This window comes from Myodes glareolus, chromosome 7 (genome assembly GCF_982192425.1).
Source record: "Myodes glareolus chromosome 7, mMyoGla1.1, whole genome shotgun sequence".
In the NCBI taxonomy this organism is placed as follows: Eukaryota; Metazoa; Chordata; class Mammalia; order Rodentia; family Cricetidae; genus Myodes; species Myodes glareolus.
The window spans coordinates 33,322,005-33,344,767 of record NC_142032.1 but is presented as its reverse complement, the minus strand read 5'-3'; the positions used below and the strand labels follow the sequence as shown (position 1 = coordinate 33,344,767).

The 22,763-nt window shown below is 44.4% G+C and overlaps 1 protein-coding gene and 1 long non-coding RNA gene across 2 annotated transcripts in view; one reads left to right on the top strand and one right to left on the bottom strand.

Moving 5' to 3' along the window:
• Window positions 1-408: 408 nt before the first annotated feature.
• LOC125403438 (uncharacterized) lies at window positions 409-9,058 on the bottom strand. Its single transcript, XR_007232949.3, has 3 exons — window positions 8,872-9,058; window positions 708-1,005; window positions 409-569 (listed from the first exon to the last, which is right to left on the bottom strand). It is a non-coding gene; the product is annotated as an uncharacterized LOC125403438 (long non-coding RNA).
• A 52-nt stretch (window positions 9,059-9,110) lies between these two features.
• Slc1a1 (solute carrier family 1 member 1) overlaps window positions 9,111-22,763 on the top strand; it is a 79,088-nt gene continuing 65,435 nt past the window's right edge. The window contains exon 1 of the mRNA XM_048438773.3: window positions 9,111-9,351. Coding sequence (XP_048294730.1) covers window positions 9,261-9,351 — 91 coding nt within the window. The 5' untranslated portion in view covers window positions 9,111-9,260. The remainder of the gene's footprint in view (window positions 9,352-22,763) is intronic.

The following is a 22,763-nucleotide window of genomic DNA, read 5'->3' as shown; positions in this document are numbered from 1 at the left end:
GCATAGATACATCGCTGACCTGTGTGGAATGACCCCTAACTGCATATGTTGACTGCGCATCCCCTAACGCCCTAGGTCTTGGGGCCACAGGGACCACCAGGACATCAAGTTTCAGTCCGTGGGCTTGTTACTAGAACTAGTAAGACTTAATAAAACTAAAAACTTTGGGGAAGGGGCACTGTCTCCGCGGGTCAGGTGTCTGTTGCACAAGTATAAGTACCTCAGTTCAAGCCCCCAGCAGCCACATATGAAAGGCAGGCATGACAACGTCCACATGTGGTTCCAGCACCAGGGATGGGGAGGCAGGAGGCCTCCTGCAAAAGTTAGGAAACACGGACAGCATGGTCCCCAAGAACCCTGTCCCCAAGACTGTAGTTGTAGACAAATGCTCATTTGAAACTCTGAAAATAAAATGCGAGGACTTTTATTGGTTAAATATGGGGCAGCTTGCACATGTGACTAGAACACTCTCATCTACCCGTAACACGTTAAATCCACGTATTCACAATGGTACCTTGAGAAAGCTCCCGGCAGTCCCAATCCAAAGTTGCTAGTGCGCCCGTTTGTTCCTGAGAAAACCAAACGGTCCCATCATTTCTGTAGGAAACCTACTTCAGGCCGACCAAATAGTTCATTTCAGAAAATGTGTTCAGAGCGAAGGCAAGAACCAAGTGAGGTAGCAAAGGAACTGTGATCCCAGAACTCACCTGGAAGACCGTTTGGGGATCTTTAATTGGAGACCAGTTGTACCAGTACCTTATAAAGAGAGACAGAGACCAAGAAGCGGCCGGGGGTGGGGTGGGGGCACATGTAAAATCCTTGGCATCATGCACAAAGGGGAATAATAAAATCAGGATGAATTAAATTGAGTGGCCTCCATCATCACCGAAGATGCTCACACACCGAGGAAAGTCATGGGGGAACGTGTCACGGGCGAGCCAGCGGACACCAACGTTCACGTGTTAAACTGCAGATTGCTGGATATCCGACCTCCGACTTAGCCACCTGCAGAACACACGGAGGATAGAGAATCAAGTAGGCTGTCACCAGGCAGCAGTACAGAATGTGGGGAACTGTGCGGAACAGATAACCTGGTCTCTTTAACAAGTAGATGAAACCAAGAACAGTTGCAGCAGGAAAGAGGCCTTGAAAAACGAGCGAGCCCGGTGTGGCGGTACACACCTGCAATCCCGTGGGAGCTGCAGACAGAAGAATCAGGAGTGCAAGGTCATCTTTAGTGAGTTTGAGGCCAGCTTATGCTACCTAAGAGCTTGCCTCAAAAAGTTAAGTAGGACAAAAAATGTTGGATAATGAAAGTGACGTATGGATTTATCTAGAGTCTGACATCCATTTGGTCATTCTCCATGGCTCTGACAGACTTACAATGTAGCATGGCTGAAATTTGTGGCTGTGAAGATGTATTTTATACCTTCTCCTGGTAGGATCCAGGGCCTCACGCCAGTGCTGGGAACACAGCAAAAAGAGTCTGTGTGGAGGCAGTACATACAGGTTCCCCGGATTCTAAGTCATCTTTTCATTTATAGTGACTCCCAGGCCAGTACACAGGCATCAAGAATAGGATAATTGGGTGTCTTAGGGTTTCTACTACTGTGAAGAAATGCCATGACCATGGCAACTCTGATAAAAGAAAACCTTTAATTGGGGTGGCTCACTTATAGGTCAGAGGGGTTCAGTCCATTATCATCACAGTGGGACGCGGCAGCATGTAGGTAAACATGGTGCTGGAGAAGGAACTGAGAGTTCTACATCTTGATCCACAGGCAGCAGAAGGAGACTGTGTGTCACACTGGGCATAACTTGAGCATATGAGACCCACAAAGCCCACCCCCACAGTGACACACTTCTAACAAAGCCACACCTACTCCAACAAGGCCGCACCTCCTAACAGTACCATTCCCTATGCACCAAGTATTCAAACACACAAGTCTATTGGGGGGGGGGGGGATACCTATTCAAACTCACACACTGGGTTCACACACTGTTCTCAGCTTCATCAACCTTTTCTTCTGACTGTGAGCTGATGGGTGCACTTGGGATGGGAAGGAGTCACCAGCAGACAGTTTCCTACATAGGCAACAGGGTACAGAGTAGTTACTCTTTTCTCTAACCCACAGCCTCTTCCTGGACAAAGCCACTAACCCTTTCCCTACACCCCTTCTTCTTCCTACTGGGTCACTTGTGGTGAGTTCTTCTTCTCCTTCACCATGTCTCATTCCCTGTCTGGGGCACATGCAGAACTCGGTGGCAGAGATCTTCCACGTTAGGCTTTGATAGCAAATGGGGAGACAACAAAAGAAAGTGCATGTCCCTGCCGATAGTAACACGGGTTTCCATTACTAATCATGCGGGTTTCCATTACTAATCATGCGTATATGCAAGAGAGGAGTGCTGTGGTCAGTTTCGAATCCTCTGTAGCACATTCTGCCCCCTCCCCCCGGTCCACCAAGCATACGAAGATCTCAGCTAGCTGAGCAAAGAGTATGTATGTGCTTGGAAAGGCAGGTGCAGGAGAAAGATACATCACAAACAGCATGTCACAATTCTTCCACATGTCACTGGAACTGTGATGTACAAACGTAGTTTACTATTTTCAAGTCCATGAGTGATAAACGACTGTATCCTCATTGTATGGAAACACCCGGCCCAGGTTGATAGCTTATTTTTGACACTTCCAAGTATAGCCTTATGGCAGGCATGGTGGTACACACCTGTCGTCCTAGCACTTGGGAAGTGGGGGCGGGGTGGAGGAATCAGAAGTTCAGGGTCATCCTTGACTATATAGTGAGTTAGAGAACAGCCCAGGCTACAGAAGACACTGTCTCAAAAACAAGCAAAGAGGCACCCGACTGTGTTTATCAACCTAATATTTCCCCTGTGCTTCCCATGTAATTTGATATTGTTGTTTTTAAGAGACAGGGTTCTGCTAGGTGACCTAGACTGACCTCCAAGTTGAGACCCTGTCTTAGCCTCCTTTAGCTCTAGGATGCACACCTGTGCTTATAAGCAACATTCTGCTACAATGTTTTCATTCTCTGCTTGGCACTCTGCTCTCAGCCTCTGCACACTGAGTCTTTGTCAGTCTCTGTGCTAGTTAATAGAATTCCAAAGACCTGGGTTAAGCAACTTTTGCTCACATCTTTGGATGGCGTTTGTTTGTTTGTTTGCTTGTTTTGGTAGAAATCTCACAGGTTTTAGTTCAGGTGGGTGAAGAAGATAAGCAGATTTTTAAACAGTTTTTCTTGATGGGTGATGGTGGTGCTTGCCTTTAATCCTAACACTTGGGAGGCAGAGGCAGATGGATCTCTGTGAGTTCAAGGTCAGTCTGGTCTACAGTGACCGTTACAGCTAGGACTGTTACACAGAGAAACCCTGTCTCGAAAAACAAAACAGAACAGAAAAAAAAAGTTTTTTCTTAACATATATGAATTATACATATAATGGGTTCCATTATGACATTTTAATACTTGTACATAAAGCATTTATTTCTATTGTATTCATGTCCCCCATAACCTTCGGCTCCCCTTCTGCTCCCTCTAACACTAATCCTCCTCTTCCCAGTTTACCTTTCTACTTTCATGGCTTTTCTGACGAGACTAACCAGGGTTGTTTACAGCATTCTCTGATTTGACACCTGCTCCATAGGAGATAAGTCATATCTGATACTGTAAATCCACAGAAAAAGCCACAGCTGGGAGGTCACAGGCCCTACCACAGGCTCTGATGTTGTTCTGCGACACAGACATCTAAGTCTGTCAACAGTTAAATTACTGTGTTTGTGCCCACAGGTTAGTGCTGTCGTCAGCCCTGGTCAGAAAAGCTCCCTGCAGCAGTCCTCAGTGACATAAACTCAAAACTGGTCGAAAAGTTCCGATTTAAAAAAAAGAAAGGTACATATTGCATAGTTATCCTCAAGAAAGAAATCATAGTATTTTCTAGATACAGAAATGCAGGGCACACTATTGTCCATTTCTTCCGGGTTTTCCTAAATATTAAATGACAAACATTAAAATTATACAAAATCTAACTATGTATTTTATCCTCAGACTTTTGTCCACTGGGTAAACATGTTGGGGCTAAATTTGCATTTCTTTGACTTCCAATAAAATTGAAACTTTTTTGTTTCAGACAGATAGACAGAGAGATCAATAGATAGGTGATAGATGATGGTAGTTAGATAGATGAATGGTAGATAATGATGATGGTGATATCTAGATGATGGATGGATGATAAAATAGATGATGATGGATAGGTAGATAGATGATAGATAGATGACAGATAGGTAGATGATAGATGATAGAAAGATAGGTAGGTAGATAGATGGATGATAAATAGATGATAGGTAGACAGATGATGGATAGATGTATAGATAGATAGATAGATAGATAGATAGATAGATAGATAGATGATAGATGGATAGATAGATAGATAGATAGATAGATAGATAGATAGATAGAATCTTAGTTAGTGTTACTATCGCTGTGAAGAGACACTATGACCACGGCAACTCTTTTAAAGGAAACAGTTCATTGTGGTGGCTCGCTTATAGTTTAGAGGTTCAGTCCATCATGGCAGGGAGCATGGTGGCATACAGGCAGGCATGGTGCTGGAGAAATAGAGAAGTGTTCTATGTCGTGGTCCAGTGCCAACCCAGACCATAAATTATTTCTCCGGACCGGAGGGGAGGCATGGGAATAAAGACACAACTCACATGGCTTTATCGGGAGGGAGTTCTCAGTGATCCCTCATGAAATCCTGAGTTCACATCCTGAAAATTCACCCGCGTTTATTCTCCAAACAGCTAGCTTTTATACCAAAATGTAAACTGAGGGGGAAATTCATTAGCATTCTGTTTCCTAGGTAGCGGGACTAAAATCATGTCCGCAACTATGGTTCCTCTGTCAGGTAGCCTGGATTAATACCTCTTCCCAGGTGATGTCTATAATTACAAAAACGGAGCAGAATGATATTAACATATCCTGATGCATTGTTTAGGATAGCATAACAATATTAGCATATCCTGATGCCTTGTTTAGGTCTGGAAAGCCAGGTGACCACCTTCTGTGTGGTCAGGTGCGAACTGGCCTGAAAGTCTGGCTGCCATACAATGTAGACATATGGGCCTGTACAATATGTGGCCCTATGGTCCTATATCTTGCAGGCAACAGGAAGTTGACTGTCACAGGGAGTGAAGCTTGAGAAAAGACCTCAAAGCCTGCCCCCACAGTGACACACTTCCAACAGATGGTGTAGTCCAAATTAAAGGTGCACCCTCCAGTCTCAAGGTCTGGATTAAAGGTATGTCATCCAGTCTCCTCTAACAAGGCCACACTTACACCAACAAGGCCACACCTCATAATAGTGGCACTCCCTTTGGGGACCATTTATTTTCAAACTACCACAGATTCATAGATGATAGATAGATAGATAGATAGATAGATAGATAGATAGATAGATAGATAGATAGATAGATAATAGACAGATGATAGAAAGATAGGTAGATAGATAGACAATAAATAGATAATAGGTAGATGATAGATAGACAGACAGGAGATAAGAAGAGAGAGAGAAAGGAAGGAAGGAAGGAAGGAAGGAAGGAAGGAAGGAAGGAAGGAAGGAAGATGGGAAGATGTCCTTTACAGATATTGCCATATGTGGAGTCTTTTTTTTAAGATTTTATTTATTATGTATACAATACAGTGTGCTGCCTCCATGTATGAGTGCATGCCAGAAGAGGGCACCAGATCTCATTGTAGATGGTTGTGAGCCACTGTGTGGTTGCTGGAAATTGAACTCAGGACCTCTGGAAGAAATAGTCAGCATCCTTAACCTCTGAGTCATTTCTCCAGCCCCAATGTGGAGTCTTGAGAGAAGTAAAAAGAAAATAAAGGCGGTTAAGTAAGTTACTCTAATTTGCTTGTATTAAGTAAATTTAAAAGTTTGTTTTTCATCTCCTAAACAAAATAAAATTGTTCTTCAGTTTTCCCCAGTAAGCAATAAAGCCAAGGTGGAAGAGCTCTGTTGAAGTCCAGATTTCAAGAGCATCTAATGAAACTAAGTTCCTTTCACCCAGATCAACTTGGCAAACAACTATTCGGAGAATTACGTGACATTTAATGTCTTTGGCTTGTAATTCCAAGATAACTTGGGTCCAGATCAAGATTAGAAGGTAAAGAAGAGCCCATATCAAAGGGCATCTGACACACTGACAATGTCCTCGGGTCCTAGGCTACCTGAGAAGCTGAAGGTCACTTGTGTGCCTGTGGCCTCCTCCTCCATCACTGCTGTGTGACTCGGGGCAACCATATTTGCCTTGTGATGGGGGAACTGCAGTCAGCAAGTCACTTCTGAAAGAGTTGGCCTTTGGTTTCTGAGTGTCTTCTTCATTTCTATCTCTGTTGATATGAAAGGCCAGGTTGTCACCTGCTGCTTAACCTCATGTGACAAAGTCAAAGTCCCTTTTCTTTAATTGTTAACTAGTTATTCCATGAGTCAACATTTAAAAGAAAAAGGGAAAAACAGTAACAATCAGGAACAGCAGGTTCTTAGAAGAAGGAGGGGGTGTTGTCACATTAGAGAAATTTAGTGAATGAAACCAGACAAAGGTTTCTCTGGAGAAAGGAATTTGATAGACTTAGGAATAAAAGGGAGGTGTTCATATTTATTGTAGAAAAACAGCTCTAATGGTTCTTTCTCCTTAATTTCAGGCTCTTAGCACAAAAAAGTCCTCTTCCAGAAATAGGTGTGGCACATACAGGGGAAACGGCCTTCCAATCTCATCCCATCTGACATTATTTGTATTCGTGACTACAGGATAAGAAGATGAGGTAATGAGATAGAGGGGGGGATGGATGGGTAGATAGATAGAAAGATAGATAGATAGATAGATAGACAGACAGACAGACAGAGAGAGGGATGAATAGGTAGATAGATAAGTAGGTAGATAGATAGATAGATAGATAGATAGATAGATAGATAGATAGATAGATAGATAGATAGATAGATAGATAGATAGACGGATGAATAGATAGATGGATGGATAGATGGATGGATGGATGGATGGATGGATGGATGGATGGATGGATGGATAGATAGCGAGAACAAATTAGGGATCTCCAACTTCTCTCTCCAGAGTAGGGTTTGGTCCCACCATTTTTGGGTTTAGGCTGAGAAATCCCAAAGTATGAGATGCCAGCCACAGTGACTGTGAATTCAGAAGTTCACTCCCTACTCCCATCAAATGGATTTGCTGTTGCCTTGAGTTCAGCTCATTCAGACACCCAAGCGTCTCCTGCAAGGGGACAGGATGTATCCTTAAGGACCTTGCATCAAGCAAACCAGCGACTCAAAGACAACCTCCCCATCACAGTTCTGTGTGTGCCCCTGCCAGGAGGAAGTAGTTCAGTGACCAGGGATGGAGGCAGGCTTCTCACTTCAATCCTTGCTCCTCCTCTTCCTTGCAACACAGCAAATTTGTGCAGAGTTTTTAACTCGGTTGTGCCTGGTTTGCCCGCCAACATGATGAAGGGAAGGCAAGCATCTTATTGGAGTCTCACAGTCTCCACAAACCCCAGGAATGATCTGAGCACCTGTGTCACAGGTAAACTGAAACATGGGCATTAAGCAACAGGTTCAAGCTATCTCAGTAGTAGGCAGTGTGGGCGGGCACTGAAAGTGAGTTCCTCCCCACAGAGCTCAAAGGCTATGAGGCAGACAAGGTCCATCTCTGATCCCTCACCTGCTTCCCATCTCCAGGGTGTGTTAGCTTTATAAATACAGTAGAGCACCCTGGAAAACAGCTATGGTAGACACTTCCAAATCACAGGACACTGGGAAGGGGAGGCACGAAAATGTCATACACCACTGAGGAATCCTGGCATATTTCACTGAGTCTTTTCCAAGCCCATGGCTCTGCTTTATAGGTTTATTTTTGTATACATATGATCAAATTACACATATAGTTTTTAACTCTTTTTTTCTTACCCTATGGTACTAAGGGACTCCATTAGCACCTTCCTTCCCGTAGACTGCATATGGCTGCATGAAGTTCCATAATACATTTAATTCGATTTTTTTCCTGATGTTGAACATTTGAGTTTGTCCATTTTTTTTTCTTTCTGTAGAATGATTCTTTTTCTTGGTAGTTTGCCTTTTTCGGACATTTTTATTTCCAGCTCTAGCCAGGCCACCCAATGATCTTGGGTTTCCTCTCTCCTGACTTTTTTGAGAGTTCAAGCCCTGGAAAGAAGGTGATCTTTCATACTGTAATGTACACAGCTAATAAAGCCTAATCCACTATATCTTGAAGGGTTTTTAAAAATCAGCTTAAACCAAAGGATGTCTCTATCTGCGGGGTTCTAGCGATCAAGTAATCTAGACAAGGGTATTCCCCTGACACCTAACTGGAGAGTAAACTCCACAACGCCAAAAATGTAGAGGGCTCACTTAGTTACTATGGTGTTAGGCTTCTTAGAACAAGAAAAGAGTATGCTTAAATGCCGGTGGAAACAAAGAGAAATTCACACTAACCCAGATTCTCCAACTATAGCTTGTAAGGTATTTGGCCTTGGGGTTGGGATGGGCCCGCCCACCTTCCCACACCAGTCAGGCCTGGTTCTCAGCCCTAATTACCAAGTGGTGACCACAGAGCGAGTCCTAGGGGTGCAATTGTTAAATTGTGCAAGGCACCTAGGAGTGCAATTGTTAAATTGATCACCACCTCCTGCGAGGTGTAGGACCTGGCGGATCTAGTCTGAGCCGCGAGGAAAATCAGAGACCCGCTGGGAAAATTCCACAAACCTTCTCTGAAGTCACACCGTGCCCCTTCTCCTTGAGACTCCCCTACATACTGACCAAGGCAGAAACGCGTCCGCATACTGAACCCCTTCGCACTGGGCCAAGGCTGAGTGTCTCCAAGGAGGCTGGTGTGGAATAGCTGTGGGTCAGACGCTTCGTCAGTGGGAAGCCTTCAACACGGAACAGAGGGGGACCGGATTGCCCCACGCGCGCCGCCCCACCGGGACGCTCCGCCCTCGGCCTCGCTGGTTGGCCGCGGCGCTGCAGAGAGCGGCGGCGGGAGGAGCCGGTGCGCCTGCCACGCAAAACCACGGTGCTCGGTTCCCAGCGGCTGTGGCAGCGCTGACAGCAGCCCGTGCGCTGGATCCCCGCGGCGCCCAGCCTCCAGCATCCCGCATCCTGCATTCGCCACGCTCTCCGAGTCCCCGCTAGCGCTAGTGCCCACCATGGGGAAGCCCACGAGCTCTGGATGGGACTGGCGCCGCTTCCTGCGGAATCACTGGCTGCTGCTCTCCACCGTGGCAGCCGTGGTGCTAGGTGAGCCGCGCGGGGGGCGAGGCGCACGCCCGGGGACAGGCCGCGTGCGGGGTTGGGTGGGCTTGGCGTAGCGCGTGCTGCCCGCGCGTCCTCCGGTCCTGGACACCCAAGCTTGGGGAATAACCCGAGGGCTTTGCTTTCACATTGAGGGTGGGGGAGAAGACAATGCTCATAGGGAAGCCCCTTTCGGGTACTCCGCGAATTGCTGTCCCTGCTTTCTCCAAAATGATCAAAGGGGCTTGGAAGGTGGATGGGGTCATTTGAAAACAAGCAGGATTTAATTTGATCTTCACCCTTAACTGTTCCCACACAGGCACACACCACCAGCACCACATCACCACCACCACCACCTCCACCACCACCACCACCACCACCACCACCACCACCACCACCACCACCACTACAAACACTACCACCACCACCACCACTTTCGTGCCCGACGGAGATTGTATGAATTACAGTTCTCCGTCGGATTTGAACAGACATCTGGGCCTGCGGAATGGTGGAGACCCCGGGAATGTTGAAATCCCTGCCAGGGGGTAGGTGCCCCCTGACAGGATTCCCCTTCAGTCGGATTCATGCCTGAATTCCCACCTAGCAGTTGTGGCTCGAGGGAGGCCACAAGAACCAGTGCTAAGAGATCTCAGCCTCCTTCTTTCTCCTGGGCTACCTGTTCACCACGTTTTCCTATTAGAAATAATACAAGCCTCTTTATCCGTGTTCACACTCGCGTGTATTTAAGTGACCCACGCCTGACATATGTCTGAGCCATTGCTCCGAGGTTTGAGTTACTCGTATTAAAATCTCATTTTCTGATCAGGTTGTCTGTCTAACTTGAGCACGATAATGTAGTTTAGGGTGGGAGCCCTGTGGGTCTTTAAATCCCGGTGGAGCCGCCCAGCAGGTGCCGGCAGGTGCACCTCGAGGGAAAGTGAATTCCTAGGCAGCCTCCACCCTCTGGCTGGAAATTGCAGCTGCCTCTGCTGGAAAAGGATTGGGGCCGCCAAAGGTTCTTCTCCCGGGGTGTCGCACATTGCTCTTGAGTCTGAGAATACTTGGTGCTGCCTGCTCTCCTCCAAGGTCTTCCCCGCCAGAAATAAAATGCCTTTGGAAATTAATGGACTCCTTGGGGTCATTTGGGCTCCTCTGGAACCTTATGCAAAAGGAAGTTGGGCTTCTAGTAAATAAATAACATCCTGAAATCGCCTTACCAGAGGCCCTTTGTGGGAGGAAAGAGGGGGGAAGTAGAACCACTAGTGTTCACTTTCCCAGGTGCCAAGTGGTTTGGGGCATGGGGGGGGGGGAGGGGAAGGCTTATCTTGCGTCACCACAATTAAATAACAGGCCCTACTGAGAAAGTGGATGGATTTGAGGACATGCCTTGTTTGTTTTTCCCAATGATGAGTATAGAATTTATTTTTAAATTCGTTTTGAAAGCCTCGGAGGTGACTAAAACTTGTGTCTCCTTCCCAGTTCTGGGTGTGTTTGCAACCCTGGGCACTCCAGCGATTCCACTTGGTCACCAAATGTTTCCAACCCAACAGTTGGCATGAGTGTTGGTGCCCCACAGCCCACATCCCAGCTCACCAGAGGCCACTCTGGAAAGGAAGCCCAGCCATTACTCGCTGGCCTTTGAACCAGCAGCATAAGCAACATCCTCAGGCCAAAAAAAGGGTTCCCTCCAATTTCTCAGGCATGGCCTGTGGTCTCAGGTGAACCCCCTTTTCCAGTTTGAGTGTGGGTGAGCCACACGGGAACATGGGTCTGGTATTTTGTTTTAGCCGTAAATCCAGCGTTTAAAATTGCAAGTGCCCAGCTGAGGTCTTCCCAATCAGTTGCTCTTTCTGAGAAGTGAAGACAGACTCAGGCATGTTGCCATCTGGTATTAGAATCCCATCGGGGTGCTCAAGCTGGGGTCCTCCTCTTTACCACTCAGAGTCCCTTCGTAAGAGTGAAAACTCAAACCTCCTTGGTTCAGTCTACACTGGCTTTCCTGTTTAATAAAACAGTGAAATCCCAGCCACTTGTCCTGAGAATCTATGAGCCCTTTCCAGATTGTGATAGCCAAGTTTGTTTGTTTGCTTTAATAGATGCCTTAATTAATCCAGCAAAATTACCAGCGCTCTCAGGAAGCCTTTTTTGGGGAGTTTTTGGGCAGGTAGACCTTTAAAAAAGGGGAAATGTTAAATGCCGTTAGTTCCTTTGTGAAATCTGCTGAACACATCCATTCAAATATTTGACCGCCCCCTCAAATAAGCCAGCAGCTATTACTATGTAAACTGTTTTGGTTAGTGAAACTAAGGGCAAAGTTTTCTTTTTGCCAGGCAAGATGGCACAAGCCTGTTGTCAGGGATCAGGAGCTGGAGAGGAAGATCAGGAGTTCAAGGTCAGCCACAGCTGCGTAGTGAGTTTGAGGCTGTACTGAGCTACTGAGCTATACGAGACTGTGCGTATGTATGCGTGTGCCCTCGAACTCCTATTTAAAGTCTGATTTTCTGAGATATAGCTACGGAGGGAAAATACAGATAAAGATCACTTTCATTAGTGTGATGTTAGTTTGGTTTTTAATGGCCGAGGAGAATCTTTGAGATAAATGTTTGACAAGCCCTTACTTGCAAAGTTGGTATTAAGTAGGTGACTGTCTTTGATAATTCTTGTGGAACCCTACAAGATCCTGAAAATAATATTTTCACCTAAGAGGATCATTTTATTTGGGTTCCCTGTTCCCACAGCAGAATAAGTATAGCATGGTGTCTACAATCGGGAACCCTGCTGGAGCCCCGGATTCTGCCTGCTGCTATCTAGGTTCCTTGCTTATTCTCTGGGATTCTCAGTCCTCTCACCTTACGGGAACTTGTGTGACCAGAGATGATTAGGAAACTGTGGAATCTCCCAGTGTGTGGATGGCATACAATAGACATTCAGTCAATGCTACACTGAAGAAAGTCTGAATTTAAATAGGAGAAAATTAATACATTGCTTTGAAATTGAGTCTCTATTCTGCCTAATGTCCAGTTTATAATTCCAAGCCCATAGTAATGGTTGTAATGGCATTTGATGGCATGCTCTGCCGAAGCAATGCCAATCTCCCTGGCATTTGTCACTTTAAAAAGAGGCAATAGAAAAAGTTAATGACTTTGTCTTTTACCCTATGGACAAATTCTCAACTTGCTTAACAGGCAGAAAGTCAGCGGAAAGAATGTCCAAGCAGGATTCCTGTGTGTGAGAATTTGGCCACCAAGGCTAGGGCAGCTTGTAGTACGGGGAGAGATGCTCATGGGTTCTCCATCGCACTCACCATGGGCAGTATCATCCCCCTCCCCAAGGCCTTCAGTAGAGAAATCTGCAGTGCTCTGCTTGGGGGCTTTCAGAAAAGGCCACAGATACTGCTTGCACCAAGGAGCTGTCAAACTTGTTCATTGTAAAGCCATCCTTATGAGCTCCAAAGAATCAATCATCTCTATTGTAAAACTCTGAGCTAATTACTCCAAGTTCTGAGTAAAGCCTTATTTAGTCTTGTGTCTTCTGCCTGGGACTGGCTCTGGGTATGCCTGACAGTGTTCATTTGGACCTAGCCTTTGCTTTTCGTTCTATTTTGGAGCCAGCCATGACTCAGATGATTCCAGACCCAGCTCTTCATCTCGCTGGCATTTGTACAGCAGGATTTAGGAGTGTATCTGCCTGGCGTGGTGGCACATGCCTTGAATCCTAGTGCTTAAGAGGCAGAGGCAGGTAGATCTCTGTGAGTGTGAGGCCAGCCTGGTTTACTTAGTGAGTCAGAAACCAGTTAGGAAACAAGGTGCACAGATATCTGGGACATCCTGGCTCCTTGGATACATAGCATGGAAAGGTTGGGGTTTGGGTGGACTAGAAGGTTGAGATGGTGGTGAGAAAGGAACTGGACAACAGGGTGGGCCAGGTTCATGTCCAAGCAAGGAGAGAAAGGGCCTCATCCAGGCAGTGGAAGTAGAACATAATGAGGGCCATCAAACTAACTCACTAGGGCCTGGTGGAATTTGGTCAGAGTGAGGGTCTTTAGCAGGATCAGGAATTCCAGAAAAGGGGTGGGTGTGGACAAATGGAGGTGGAAGAACCTCCAGGGTCCTTTGGGTGAAACTAGGCAGCAAACAGGGAGTATTCAGTCTAGAGACAGGTTGTAAGTGTTAGGTAGATCATATCAAACTCAGGAAGAGGTTAAAAGCTCTTTATGAACAAATGAACCCATTTTAACAGGGAGGTGAAAAGACCCAGAGCTGAGGCGTGCAGACAGGGGTTGCTGACCAGGAACCAGAGTTAAGACGTAAACAGAGCTGGGGAGGACACTCAGTAGTGCACCATGAGTGGAGGAGGCCAAGTAACCCGGGGAGACTTTCTTTGGAGGCACTGGGGTGTGAAGGAGTTGGGAGAAAGTGGTGATTAAGTGTTATGGCCAGAGAACCTTTTCTTGTTCTGTTTTGTTTCATTTTGGGTTTTGAGTCTGTTCAAAAGTAAGCAGTCTTGAAGGTGGAGATGAAAAAGGGGAAGAGGAAGAGACGGAGGGAAAGAGAGAGGGAGAAGATAAAGGGATGGGGAAAGACAGGGGGTTATGAAGAGAGACTGTATATGAATTATGCTGAGTAGAACAAGGCCCAGGAGAACTGGATGCTTGCCCACAGGGTAGAGGGACCTGGTGACGGCTTGCCCTGAGCAAGGCGCAGGGTTGTATGCCTGATCTGCCTCTTCTGGTTGGCAGAGCCTGTCTGAGTCTCGCTCCTCCACAATCCTTAACTAACTGGCATCATACTGTAGAGGATGCTGTTCATAGGTTCCGGAGACTAAGGCATAGCCTGTCCATTTGGAGGCCACCACTGACACCTCTGCTATGGGAAGAGCTGAGAATACTGTCCAAGAGACCTTGCCTAGAAGCAGATCAGATTCTCTCATTTGAGGCCTTAAAATAACCTATGGCTGCTGCCACCCTAGGGTAGATAGGCCATCTCTCTAGCGTGGCATCCCAAACCTCCCACGGTCTACATCCATCCTGCAGCCTCATTCTTCAGCAGACAGCTCCGCACATCTTGAATACTGCACCTTCTTCTGAGAGATACAAAGCACCCTCCCTTCCTGTTTTGCCTTTGATAAGATCTAGGACTTGGTGTCACATCATAAGGGCTGTGTGTACTTCAACCTTTCTTATCTTTCCAGCAAGCACACTTCCAGGAAACTGAGGCACTGACAGGAAACGGACCAAGGGGCAGAGCTGTGGTTCAAACCCTGCTTGTTTGGCTCCACAGATTCTGCTACTGTCCACTGTGCTTTCTGATATACAAACCCCGTACGCGCTGTGTGTTTGAAACTCTGTCTTCTGATTTCTCTGCCTCCCCACTAACCGCAGCCCCTGATGGAGGACTCTGCCCACAGCACTGTCTCACCGAGTTATAGGTTTTGTACATTTGTTGAGTTGTTGAGCAATTTATGGCCCAGGGTACTGGGACCCAGAAGCATGGCCCTTGTTTGTTTACACCAGATTTCATGTCCTCCATTGATTCTTTTCGTCTTGCTCCAGTCCCCTCTGATCTACGTAAGTAGCTCAGTTTAACACTTAATTAGTCTGCATATACATCAGGCATCCTCATTTTCCTTTTTCAAACTAGATTCCAGACCCTTTGGGATGCTCTTATAATACCTACAGGTACTCAAAAACAGAATGAGATTATTAAAGAATGCAAATGACTCTTAAAAATCCACATGAAGAAATGTACTTTGAGGGGCTTTGTTTCGTGTTGAAAAGAAAAGGGTTTATATTATCTAAAAAGAGAAAAGATGAATTCATTCACATATTAATTTGTTTATAGGTAGTAGATTGTCTGACTTGGTGCAGTGTTTGTTGAGAAAAAATTGAAAGTGAAAGTTCTGAAACTGATTATTAATGTCTCTTAAGGACTCAAGAGCTGGACATAGTAATAGGCGTGCTACATACTTACTTGCTCCTGGATTAGGAAACCTCTGAGCATCCTTGTAGCTTCATGGTCATATAGTCACTTCTTAGTTCACTGCCAGGAACTAGAGGGACTCCCGTGTAGGGTGCTAAGGAAGTCCTAGGGGTATTGCATGAAGATGGTATGACCTTGATGTCCCATCAACTGTCCTGTGACTTAGAGAAAATAATACTAGTCATACGTGAGGCTACTTACCGGGGTAATGTGTCAGTGTCAAATGAGTCCCAGCGATCATCAGAGGTCGAATAAATACAGGCATTTGGCCTTGATGTATTTCTAGCTTAAAATATTACTGAAACAGACTATTCCAACTTACAAACAAAAAAAAAGGTATCATGTGATCTTTCTTTAAAGTGATAGGAATAACTTGGTTCTGTATTTTCAAAATCACTCATTTCTGTGACATATGATAAATAATTTGATGAAGGGAAAACAAAAGGCATAACTTCTCATTTGTAATAAGGGATATCTATATTAGGATTTGAGCTTTTGGTGATGAATAGAATGTTTATATATTTCTAGAAACTGGAGAAAAAATGCCAATTTAGGAGTACATTTTACTTACAATAGCATAATTAATCTACAGCTTACTACAGATATGACAGCAAAAAGATGCTTATTATAGTGGGTTTTTGTGACATTCTTCTGGAAGTTTTGAGGTTGATAGTTTGTTGGTTACATTTGTCTCATATATAGATGTCTAAGTACATATGCACATATTCTTACATGTTAAAGAAGTACTTCTTATGTTATCCCTTCCGGAGTACTTAGCTATATAACATCTGCCCTCATCAATATCTGCTTCAGCAGTACCCAGGAGTCTTGATCTAAGCTCCACACACTGAAGAGCTGAAACAAGAAGAATGGGCTTTTGACCTCAAACTGCCACCATAAAATAGAAATGGAAAGGCACAATGATACCCTTTCTACACAGCCAGCTCCCATATACCACACCAGAAAATCAGGAAAGCAAGCTATTAGCCAGTCTTCCTGATAAGGATAAATAAAAGTCGGGGGTGGGGAAAGCCTTGCAAACCAAATTCAAAACCATAATAAGATCATGCACCATGACCAAGATGGCTTTATTTCCAGGGATGAGAGATTGTCTAACATGTGCACAGTCAATGCATGCGATCCAGCACATAAAGATTAGGGACAGAAATTACACGGCCATTTCAACTGATGCCAGAACAAAAGTCCTTGAAAAACATTAGCATCCCTTCATGATAAAAGCCTTGAAGAAACTAGGAGGAAAAGGCACACCCACCAATATAATAAAGGCTATTACAACAAACGGGTGCCCAACATTATATATACTAAATGATGGAAACGTGAGAGCATTTGGTTTAAAATCTGAAATGAGACAAGGATGCCTTGTCTCCACTCATTCATTTTAGCATTCGAAGTCTTATCTAGAGCAGTCAGATAAGAAGTAGAATGGGAAATGAAGAAGTCAAATTATTGTACTTACAGATGATGGGATATTACGCTTAAAATACTCCAAAGAATCCCAGAAAGTGCTTCGAACTAATAAACCCTTTGATCAAAGCAGTATAATATAAAAGTAAAGTTTAAACAAAGAACAGAAGTCCAGACGCTTCTCTATACTTCTGCCATGGTTAGGGCTTCTATTGCTGTGAAGAGACATGATGACCATAGCAACTCTTCTAAAGGAAAACATGTAGCTGAATTTGGCCTACAATTCAGAGATTTAGTCCTTAATCATGAAGAAAAGCATTATGACATGTAGGCAGACATGGTGCTGGAGAAGAACCGAGAGTCCTACATCTTGATCTGCAAAGGCAGAAGGAAGTGAACTGGCTTGAGCATATGCGACCTCAAAGCCCACCCCCTAGTGATGCACCTCCTCCAACAGAGCCACACCTACTCCATCAAGGCCACACTTCCTAATAATGCCACTCTCTGTGGACCAATCATTCAAACACATAAGTCTGTGGGCGCCATTCCTATTCAAACCACCACAACATCAATAGTGAACTTGCCAAGAACTCAGGGGAGAAATCCCATTCACAATAGTTAAAAAAAAAAAAACTATGATAAACCTAACTAGGAGATGAAAGTTCTCTACAATGAAGAAGAAAGTCTCTCATACACATAGATTGGAATAATCAATATTGTGAAGATGACTATGTTACCAAAAGCAATCCCATCAAATCCTAGTATCATTCGTTGTGAAGCTAGAATAACAATCATAAAATTCATGGGGAAGGGCAACTGTCCCCCAGATAGCCAAGGCAATCATTAACAGAGGGTGTGATGGTAGATGTGTCACAATATCCTATCTCAAATTATATAACAGAGTCATAATAATAAAAACAGCATGGTGCTTGGAGAAAAATAGATATGTAGATAAACCCACACAATTACAGCCATTTAGTGTTTGACAAAGTTTGTCAAAAACGTAGATGGGGGAATGATAAACGCTTTAATGGTGGTGCTGAGAAAACTGGGTTTCTATGTGTAAAAGCGTAAGGCTATCTCTGTGTTAAAAATCAGTTTAAAGTGAAGCTACTAGAGTAAAACATCCATAGAACAGTTAAAGATACAGACAAGGGCTTTCTTCTGATCGGAGGGAAGAAGGCTGAGAACTAATGAAAGGAGTTCTATGAAATTAAAAGCCTCACCACAACAAAGAAAATGATCATCAGCTTAAGGAGACATCTACATTGTGGGATAAATCTTTATCAATATTGCACCAAGCAGTAATTTAAGATCTAGGATATATAAAGAACTTCAATGGCCAGAGAGATGTCCCAGTAGGAGTGCTTGCTGCTTTTCTAGAAGACCCAAATTTGGTTCCCAGAGCCCATGTCAAGTAGCTCCCAATTCCGTTACTCCATCCCCAGGGTATCTGATGCTCTCTTCTGATCCATATGGGCACCCCCCACATGTGCACACTCTCATGCACGTACACATAATGTAAAAATAAAATAGAAATTTTTTTTAAAGCTGCAAAATGTAAACATCAGAGATCAACTAGTAATCCAATCAATAAATGGGGTAACAGACTGAATACACAGCTCGAGGGAGAAAGAGTTCAAAAACACTTGGGAAGTGCTTAATATCGTTAGCCATCAGGGAAATGAAATTTAATGCTTTTTAATTCTCTCATCTTAGCCAAAATGGCTATGAACAACAAAATATGAGAAGAAATTCAGGAGAGGGCGTAGAGGTGGAGGCGTCCTTATTCAGTACTGATGGGAAAGTGGACTTGTACATTCACTGTGGGAATAAGTATGGAGATTCCTCCGAAAGCTAAACACAGAGCTACATATGACCCAGATATCCAACTTGTACATCCAGGAGGCCCATCTTATATGAAGGATTCTAAGTCAGCACACCACAGAGAAACCTGCATATCCATGCTTGTTGTGGCACTATTGAACATAGCTGAGAAATAGAATCAGCCTAGCTGTTCACTAACAGATGAATGGTTGAAGAAAATGCAATACAGACGTGTGATGGAATTTTATTTAGGCATAAAGAAAAAGGTGGTTACGGCATTTGCAGGAAAATGGATGAAACGAGAAATCATTATGTTAAGCATAATAAGCCAGGCTCAGAAAAATTTTTTTTCTCCTACATGTGGAACCTAGATTTAAGACTCTGTACGTGTGTGTGTGCATAAGTCACAAAAGTAGAAGCTAGATCATGAAAAATGTGTACGAGATCTTCAGAGACGTGACCACAGAGAGGGCAATGGAATAGTTGTGCTGAGAGAGTGGAAGGGAACAAACTGTAGAGGAGAACACCTTGGGGGAGGGTTAGTGGGGGGAGAGCAGAGGGGGGAGTGATTACTGAGAACAAATAATGAGGTGCACCTATGAAATGCCTTAGTTTGCATGTTGACCTTAAAAGGAAACTTTAAACAGGAAAGAAAAAATGGGCTTTCCATGTCTGTGACTGCTTTCAATTTGAAATGAAACCAGATCATACAGGGATTGGTAAGACCTCTGGAAAGATTCTAATTCTGGAATGTTCTTCTGTACCTCAAACCTACTAGATCAAAACCCAAAACAAATTATCTAGGCGAAAATTATAGAGTGATTCTCATGAATGATTTCACATACCAGATTCTGCAACTGTATGTGTCCCTTTCATCTGGATGGCTGCCATTTGAGAACGCAGTCAATGTAAATGCTAATAGTTGGCATACATGAAATATCTTCCCAAATGCTATTTCATCTAAAACACAGTGATTTGTTGGTGGTTTGGTTTTGTTTTGACTTAGCAGAACCCTAGAATCAAAGTTACCTACCTTTCAAAAATTTGAGCACCGGGCATAACAAATAAAGGAAGCTCCAAGTGGAGATACGCTGTGTAGAAAATTCTATGTGTTGATTTAGTGTATGCTGACACTCAGAGAATAGCTAAGGTGGGTGAAACGCCTAGGAAGGGGGAAGAAGTAGGGTTAGGAATCAGCTATGGAGCGTATGTAAGTGAGTGTGTGTGTATACACGTGTACATGCACCCGCATGCACTCCCCATACAGATAACGTGTTCCATATTAATTACTTTTGAGAAACTGTGATTACCTTTAGTAGAGACTGAAAATAGCTGTCCTAGAGAGTAGCAACATACTGGCTGGGTGCCAGAGAAGCAGGGTTTGCCTAAGGAGCTGCAAATCTTCCTAGTGTCACTGGAGACTGAGGACTGCTTTGGCTGTGGGGACCATAGCTCATAGAGGGAAATGTGCTGGTTAGATACAGCAGAGTGACCACTTGACCCCTTGCAGTGGTGTCTGTTAAAGCGGCAAATTCTTTAGATGCCTTTTGGGTTTTGCATGCCGAATATGCATGTAATAGAAGACCGCACTGAAGACAGTTACTATGAACCCACAATTCTCTTCCGAGGCCCGCCCGGAGTTTAGCAAGGCACGGTAGCCTTCGAAGGAGTGTGTTCATTCAACTTGCTGAGGGAACAGCCTTAAGTGCCACAGAGGGCTCTGTTGTCATCAGCACGCTCAACAGTGCCACCTCCATTAGTAAAGAGGTGTTTCTGTGGCTCAGTCCTTCCCAGACATGCTGCCCCATTGATTCAGTACCTGCCAACTGCCTTCCCATTACCTTAGGTAGGATCCATCCTGCCAGCAACACTCCTGCAAACCTCAGAAGGAGTGAACCATTGTCTTGGCCTGCAGATGCTTCACACAGCCTGTCCTGAATGGTCCCTCCCACTCCCAGCCCCAGCTGTGTGAGCCCCAGGGAGCCATCACCACTCAGCCCAGTGGGGAACAGTGGACCTCATTTCACCAGAACCAGCACTGAGGAGTAAGACCCTCCAGCAGCGCTCTGCTTAGCCTGAGGCTGTGGTCCTGCGCCCCTTCTTATACCCTTAGTCCTCAGATCCAGAGGCATGGCAGTGTTCATCACAGAACTCTGTGAGTCAAGGAAGGGTCTGGCACCATCTTCTTGTGATTTGGGCCTACAGGTTGGCATAAAATGGTCACTGTGGGGGAGTGGAGCTGGGAAACCACCCTAGAGACGATCCACAGTATGTTCTTATGACTGCTGAAAGAGCCATCTGGTTTCAGTGTTTAGGTACTTAAAACTATAGCGTGTATCCAGTCAAGGGGAAAATCCTCGGGGGAGAGAGCTTAGGTGAGTCCAATTATTTTTCTCTACTGTGCAACCGCCTGGAAGTTATTTGGTTACTTATAATTCAGCAGATCTCTAGCCAAGAATGATGACCAAAGGTACCCTCACTGGAAATGTCCAGCTGCAGGAAGCCTGTCCACCCTCCTAGAAAACTTTCTGTGTGTCTCTCGTCTAATTATGTTCTGAGACAGGTAGGCAACCTGCAGGTTTCCTATAGGATTCCTGTGAGACTTTCAGAGACATCTCCTTAGAGACGTTCTTGTCTGTAGCTGAGCAAAGCAATGCTCATTTGACTGGGTGGGTGGGGAGTCCTGTGGATTTCCTTTGCCACCAGTGAGGGTCCAATTTGTGATGAGGAAACAGAAACTCGGATCTTGGGTCATGGGGGTAAGAACTGCAAACCCAGGACTGCCTGCTTCTGAAGTTTAAGTTAGCCCTTAAACAAGGCTTCTTCCCTTTGAGGAAGCCCTGATATGCCTAATTGGGAGTTAAGAACACTATAACAGAACTCTTTTCTTACAAGGGAGCTAAAGGCACTTGGACTTCCTCTGGGTTTCTCCCTGTGATGTCCCTGGGTTCTTCTTCACTTTGTCCTTTAATTTGGAGTATTCCACACTGCTCAGTCCTTTCTCTGTAGGCATATTTTTCTGTTCCACCTGCCTGCTCCCAAATAACCACACAGAGACCTTTATTAATTATAAAAGCTTGGTCAATAACTTAGGCTTGCTACTAACCAGCTCTTATAACTCAAATTAACCCATTTCTATTCATTTACTGTGTGCCTTGTGCCTTATTATCTTTACTCTGTACTGCCCTTGATGCCTTCCTCTGTATCCTTGGTATTTTCTCCCAACTCCTTCTTTTTCCTTCCCAGCATTCTCACTGCACCCAAAATCCTGCCTTGCTATTGGCCATTTAACTTATTTTATTTTATTTTATTGAGCTATTTATTGAACAATGCTATTTATTGAATAAATTATTTAGCTATTTATTTATTTATTGAGCTGTTTATTGAACAATACTGCTTTGAACATAGTTGAGAACATGTTCTTGTGGCGCGATTGAGCATTTTTTGGATATATACCCAAAAGTGGTATTGCTGGGTCTTGAGGAAGGTTGTTTCCTAATTTTCTGAGAAATCACCACACTGGCATCCAAATGGGCTGTACCAGCTTGCACTTCCACCAGCAATAAAGGAGTGTTCCCTTTACCCCACAACCTCTCCAGCATGAGTTGTCATCAGTGTTTTTGATCTTGGCCATTCTTACAGGTGTAAGATGGAATCTCAGAGTTGTTTTGATTTGCATTTCTCTGATAGCTAAGGATGTTGAGCATTTCCTTAAGTATCTTTCAGCCATTTTAGATTCCTTTGTTGAGAGTTCTCTGTTTGGGTCTGTACTCCATTTATTTTTATTGGATTATTTGTTCTTTTGATGACTAATTTCTTGAGTTCTCTGTATATTTGGAGATCAAACCTCTGTCTGATGTGGGGTTAGTAAAGATCTTTTCCCATTTTTAGGCTGCTGTTTTGTCTTGTTGACTATGTCCTTTGCTTTACAGAAGCTTTTCAGTTTAAGGAGGTCCCACTTATTAATTGTTTCTCTCAGTGTCTGTGCTGCTGGGGTTCTATTTAGGAAGTAGTCTTCTGTGCTAATGCATTCAAGTGTACTTCCCACTTTCTCTTCTATAAGGTTCAGTGCAGCTGGCTTTATGTTGAGATCTTTGATCCATTTGGACTTGAGTTTTGTGCATGGTGATAGATATGGGTCTATTTTCATTCTTCTACATGTTGATAAACAGTTATGCCAACACTACT